The sequence below is a fragment of the Anas acuta genome, chromosome 14 (genome assembly GCF_963932015.1).
Source record: "Anas acuta chromosome 14, bAnaAcu1.1, whole genome shotgun sequence".
NCBI lineage: Eukaryota > Metazoa > Chordata > Aves > Anseriformes > Anatidae > Anas > Anas acuta.
In genome coordinates, this window is record NC_088992.1 from 3573509 (window position 1) to 3580184 (window position 6676).

A 6676-nucleotide genomic window follows, 5' to 3' on the forward strand; every position below is an offset into this window, starting at 1 on the left:
GATTACCTCGGAATGTGCAGAATGTAATAATCCAAGAAAGAGATAGTGAAGTCCTCAGGAGCTGCCAAATCCCTGTTTGGGAAATAGAGGCATCAGTAGCCTCAGATGCTTGAGCTCCTCAGTAAGCACATCTCACGGGCATGAAACAGGAGTGGAAAGGGGACTGTGTAGTGACACGGGCTGGCCTTTCCCAAAGCACAATGCAGCTCCTGGGCGGAAAGTGAGGGAGCAGGGGACTGAACAGTGCAGCTAAAGGAGCAAGCTCAGAGCAGGATGTTAGTGAAGCATTTTTTTGCAGTTAGAAATTAGAAAACCCAGCTCTCTCTGAACTCAACAGTGACACTTCCACTAGGACTATGGATGCAGGACTATGTTGGTCCTTATTCACTATTACTCAAAGAATAAAGCTAATTTCTCCCCTAAAAGTCTTATATCAGAAAGTTTTTACTCTATATCCAACTATGTTCTTTTACTACGCATGACATATACAAAAGTTATGTCTAGAACCAGCAGGCTCAGCCCCAGGGGGGGCTGACTGCAGGTAGGGACTGACTTTTACACTTGGGGAAAGGAGAAGGGAGAATTGGAGAAGGGCCAGGACTGGTGGGAAGAGATAGAGTGGGGAGATCCTCATCCCATCCTGCATGTCATGCCATGCACCCCTTCCTATAACTTTGCCAAAATCTTACCAACAGCCAACAAGTCAAATGAATGGGGTAGGAGCTGAGTGAGAACCATTTCTTATATCCATAAAGCTGCATATAAAGAAGGACAGCATCTCTGTCACAGTCTCTCTAAGGTGATATTTTTTTCTCCCTCTTTGAGCCATCAGAGTTTCATAAGATTTCTGAATAGTGAGAAGGGAGGTGCTGGCAGATGCTGCTGCAGACACAACTAGAGGTGAAAGAGGGAGACCTGAATAATAATGAGTGCTGTGCCATCAGCATTTCCATGCTGATGGAGAAAGGCATTAGCCATTGGGACGAGGGTATTCACTTGTGTCTAGTGGATCTTAAACTGGAAGATTGTCAAACTGAATTATAATGATAATAATAATAACAACAACAATAATAAAGAAGCATCCACAGAGCCTTGATTTCATCTGATAAGGCAGTTACCCCAGCAGAGAGGCAGTGGGGAGGAAAACCCTATTGCAGAGGGCACAAGGATTTCACCTCTCAGCTTGGCCTTACACTCCTCACTGCCCTGGTGGTTAGTAATGGGGTTGGGCCCCGCAGGCCTTTCAGAACCAGGCAGGGAAACCCTAAAGTAACCTTAAAAGTCTGGACCTAGCACACTGTTCACCATCCAGATTCTCCATAGTCTCCATCAGTGACACTTCCTCTTTTTGGCACTTTCTCACCTTCCCTGGATATCTGTCTTCTGACAGGGCATGGAATGCAAAGCTGTAAAGCAGAGTTAAAAAGGGGCTGCATTTTTAAAAGGATCTCCTACTTCACCAAGGCTCCATGACGTCTGTGATATCTTCAGTATTTTTTAGCATTGGTCATTCTGCCTTTTGGTTGAGGAGGGAGAGAGAAAAAGGACCGGTTGATCACGGGCAGTCTTACTGGAATACTGACCATAAACTGCTTTTAGCAAGTCAGTGAATTTGCTAATCAAGATTAACAAATGATCCAGTAATGTCATTTTAGATTACAAATGTTCATTAAGGTATCAGAAGTTGGGATTATTTTATGCAGTATTTTGGCATCTCCATTCTGCAGCGCTCACGTACCTGACCGTAAATCTGCCCCATCCTTAGCAACTTTGCTCCTCCAGATGATTTCTTTCTATGGCATATGCCACCAATGAAAAAGCTCCTGAAAATTAGTTCTCACCTGCCTCTGTTCTGATAATCTGTACCTCCTATACAAATCACCCTTAATGGAGCGTTTGAGCCCCAGAGATCTATAATTATAGTATGAAGTTTCATGTGCTCACAGGTAGTGGTGCAGACTGTATTTTCCAGATCATGCACAGAGTAAAATCAGAATCTACAGCAGACTGACACCCAGTAATGAAAATCCTTCGGAAGATGTTCATGTTAATAACTAACCCCGAGCATTGTTTGAGACCAGCCCCAGCAGTGCACCACATGGCAGCGAAATCACAGAAAACACTTGTTATCTAAAACCTGTGCAGAGTTTAGGACTCACAGCTGTTTGCTCCCTCTGTGTATACTTTAAGCATAGGTCATTCAGGGATTCTCTAGAGGCTCATATTGGGCAGAAAAGGTAGGGACAGAGGCTGCTGTGGCCCCCGTGGCAGAGTACACGAGCACCTTGTGATTGGTATCGGGCTGTTTGCCCACTGTAAATCTCAGCAGAGAGAAAGTGGGATATTCTCTGTTGTGTTTTGAGCCTGAGCTAGCAGCAGGCTTCCCAGCTATCACAGATACCCTATCTCTGGGGCCATCTCACACTTTCTTACCTAATCCAAAGGGAAATGCATGAGACCCAAGGACTTCCAGGGCCTCCTGGGTGAGGGTCCCTAACCCTGGCATGCCCCAGAGGTGATTGCTTTGATCCAGCAAGGTTAAGGGATTACCAATCCCTATCAGCAGACATCTGAAAAAATGCATATTCATATATGCAGTGTGCTGCCAAGATTCAAATTCAAGCTATTTCACTGCCTCTGAGTGCTTGAGCTTGTGTTTTCTAAAGCCAGCAAGGGTCTTTCCACCAGTTGCACTGACACTGAGATGGGTGGCAGTTTGTGGAAATATTTTACCCAGTAACTTTTTGGTATTATCACAGAATTTCCCAAGGATTTAATCAGTTCTAGCACTTAATTTACCAATTTTTTCCCTTTCTATTTGTGTGTGGAGGTGAATGTAGTGCAACTGCCAGCCACCTGTTTGCAGCCGGGGAAGCCCGTTCCAGCTCCCTGTCGGCTCGCAGAGCCTCTCTTTTCACACAAATAAACAAATTGTTGTGAACCGGGGTGCCGTTGGGTGCTGCAGCCCCTGAATATGGGCATTCCATCTGTCCCGGCAGCAGATTTGTTCAACTATGTCTGAAGCTATCATGGCTCGGGGCAAAAACTGTTCTCTGACTCATGTTAATGTATGAATCCGACTGTGCCCTCCCGCAGGATGCAGCTTTCAGTGCCCATTAGGAACATTAACACCATAAACCGAGTCCTCGTAGATGTACGGTCTTTATATACTGCATAATGTCCATGGATCTCTGCTGGCAGCTAAGGAAACACAAAGGAATAGAGGATATTTTGAAGTTTTGTGGAGTTTTTTTTTTTTTTCTTTGAGATTGAAGTCCAGTGTCTTGGGACCCAGTGACTTTAGATGACCTTCCGTCTCCACGGACTGTACTAAATTTCAGCCCCTGGAGGCTACGCCATACAAAACCTCCTGGCTTTCAAGGGCAGGTGCAAGCAAAGCTTCACTGCGTCACAGATCAAGACCTGTTACTGCCAGAATTAGATTTCACAAATCTCTTTTATTGAACGGGACATCATTAAGGAGCTGGACTATACTTGTTGCTGGTGTCTTTAATTAATAGAAGTATTAAAGTGCTATTAAAATTTCAAAACAATGACATTTCCTTTTTAGCATTTACCCTCACCAAAACAGAGCTGGATGTATCTGTGTGCAGGGACAAGCATGTGAAAACTATGTTAAAGAAACAAAAATTGCAGGATTAGGCACTTAAAAAGGAGGAGATGCTGACACTGAGTGTCTGTGCAAATTTATGTCAGCTCCTTTCTTTCCTTATTTTATTTATTAATTAACCTAATTATTTTTGTGGCAATTGCATGATCCTGTGTTATATTTTAGACAGTATCTCCACCTTCTTTGTTACACAGGAGAGGTGACTTTAAGGCACTGATTTTGCCTTAATGTGTGCTGAAGAGCTTCTTAGGGTTATGCCCAGTGCTTTCAGTGTTTACCTTCTGCCTTTTCCCAAGCTCAGGGTATGATCCTGTCGCAAAGGCTGATTTTTTTTTCTTGGGTTTTGAGCATCTGAGTGCTCTGAGCGTTCCGCTAAGTGAAATCTTTAAGCTAACCAACGATGTGTAGGGATGGTGGTATCCCAGCTGTACAGATGGGAAACTGAGGCATATGAAAGTGAAATCAATTAATTCCACTAACCATGGGCTGTCCCATCCAGGATGTATAGGACCTGACTTTTGAGCACACTCCAGCCTGGACAGTGCCCTATATCCAAGCTCCCACCTCCTTTCCCCACAGACACCCCATTTACAGCTCAGATTGATCCGAGTTTTGGAGACAAACGGAGAGAAATGGTTGAACTGCCTTAAATCCATCTGTAAAACAGGGGGAAGAGGAAACTGTTGCTGAGCCATCTCTGTACCAGGACTGGTGCCAGGCCCATGCACTGTGCCTCCAGCCTCACCCCTCTCTGAGCTCCCTGTGTGGCAGCAACCAGCACCCCTGGGTTTAGGGGGGAAGGGGCAGCTCACACCAGCCAACCTTACCCCATCCAGGGATGCAGCATCCACTCCTCACCCCAAATCCCCCGACAGCTCCCAGCTCCCTATAAGAGCCGTGGGAAGGCTGGCCCTAAAAGCCAGCAGTGCTGGAGGCACCACGCTGCTCCTGCTCTCTGCCCATGTGTCCCAAGTGGGTCTCTAATCCCTTCCCCGTGAGATGCAGGGGGCAGCTGATGTTTGCAGGTACCCCGGGCTGGCTGGGAGGATTTGCACGTGTCTGTGAGCGGGGTGGCGTGAGAAATGCTGGTGTCACCTCGGGGCGAACCTTTCCCTTCCAACCCAGGCTCCTCACGAAGGGGTGAAAATCCCGACTTTAAGAAACCAAACTCCACAGGCACCGCCGCAATTCAGTAAAAACGTTAAAAAGATTTTTATTTACAGGGTAAAGCACAATTTCTTAGAAAAAAACAAAACAAACAAACAAACAAAAAACAAAACCCACTTTGATAAGAGGCATAATAATAGAATAAAGCTCTTTATGTACAAAAATACAATTTTCATATGAATGAACATCTTGAATAAATTAAACCGCTCGCTGGCCCGCTCGCTGAATACCCCGTGTCTGCTCCCGCTCCGCGCCGGGGGTCAGCATCTATAATGCATGAGCCGCTGGGTGCGGGGGTCCCATCGGGCCCGGTGCTGGGGCCCCCCCGGGAGGGGCTGAGCCGCCCCGGGCGCTTGGTGCGGGGGGGGTTTGGGGGCTGGATGCGCGCTGAGCCCCGTGCTGCGCCCCGGGCAGCATCGGCCCCCTAAGCCTTTTCATGGCATTGTCAGGGCGTTCAAACCAAATTTTCATGCTCGTTTTTCTTCGCCGGAGAGCTACAAATTGTAAAATTGACTTTTCACCTCGTCTGCGGCAGCAAATCTGTCGCTTTTCTCCCCGGCTTTTCCAAGGAGGAGAAGGGAGGAAGGGGGGCTGGGGGGGGGGCAGAAGGGGCACCCGGGAGAGGGGTTTGGGGAGGAGGGGGGGGGGGGGTGGTTCTTTTTTTTTTTTTTTTGGAGGAGGGGGCTGGAAAGTGCAGCGGGAGGGTGCCCCCTCCTTTACCCCCGAGGGGAGCGCTAGCGGCAGGGAGCCCCGGGGGGAGCGGCGGGGGGGGGCAGCCCGCGGAAGCCCCGCAAGCCGTCGGGGGAGGCGAAGGCGCAGTCCTCGGAGGTGGCCGGGCTGCTGGGGCCCGAAGCGGAGGCGCAGAGCGAGGGGGGGGCCGGGGAAGAGCTGGAAAGCCACGACCCGGCGTCGCTGCCGGGGCTGGGGGGAGCGGGGGGGCCGCGGCAGGAATGGGGAGGAGGGAGGCACTGCTCGGCCAGCCGGAGGGTTTCGGAGAGGGCCCAGATGTAGTTGTAGGCGAAGCGCAGGGTCTCGATTTTCGTCAGCTTGGTGTCGTCGGGGAAGGTGGGCAGGACGCTGCGGAGCTCGTCCAGGGCGGCGTTGAGGTGGTGCATGCGGTTCCGCTCCCGGTCGTTGGCTTTCACCCTCCGGCTCCTCTTCAGGGTGTGCAGCAAAGCCTCGGTGCGAGCCCGACCCCGGCCCCGCCGCCGCCGCCGTTCCCTGGGGGCTCCGGGGGGCTCCGCGCCGCTGCTCGCAGCCTCCGAGGGCATCCTGCGGGAGAGAAGCCGGGCTCCGGTCACTACGGGGGGGGGGAAGAGAATAGGGAAGGTGCCAAGAGGCTGGGGAAGGGGTAAAAGGGGTAAAGGGGGGGGGGGAGGAAAAAAATAAATCCCAGGAAATGGAATAACCCAGGGGAGGGATGGAGAGGGGGGTGCTTGGCCCCGACGGCACGGCAGGTGCTGCTTCCCCCGGTACTCACATGGCAGCAAGGCACGTCCCGGGGCCGCTGTTAAGCGCTAACGGCGTAAAAAAAATAATAATAAATAAATAGATAATGATAATAATAATAATAATAAAAAGAAAACACGCACAGGAGGAAAATAAATAAATTAATTAAAAAAAAAAAAAGCGAAGCTCCTCGCTGCAGGGGAAAGCGAGGGCGGCCTTCAGCTCCTCGGCGAGAGAAAAAAAAAAAAAAAAAAAAAGGAGAGTTAAAAACAAAAAAAAAAAAAGAATAATAATAAAAAAAAAGAAAAAAAAAGAGTTAAGAAAAAAAAAAGCGAGCGAGCGGCGGAGAAAGGCGGGGCTGGGGGGGGGGGGAGGAGGGCTGTTGGAGAAGGAGGGGGGGGGGATGTGGGCCACGCGACCGCTCTTGTC

General features: G+C 49.4%; 1 protein-coding gene across 1 annotated transcript; it reads right to left on the reverse strand.

Moving 5' to 3' along the window:
- Positions 1-5461: 5461 nt before the first annotated feature.
- On the reverse strand, positions 5462-6395 carry NEUROG1 (neurogenin 1). Its single transcript, XM_068698567.1, has 2 exons — positions 6279-6395; positions 5462-6070 (listed from the first exon to the last, which is right to left on the reverse strand). Coding segments are annotated over exons 1-2 (540 nt in total). The 5' UTR covers positions 6281-6395; the 3' UTR covers positions 5462-5532.
- Positions 6396-6676: the final 281 nt, after the last annotated feature.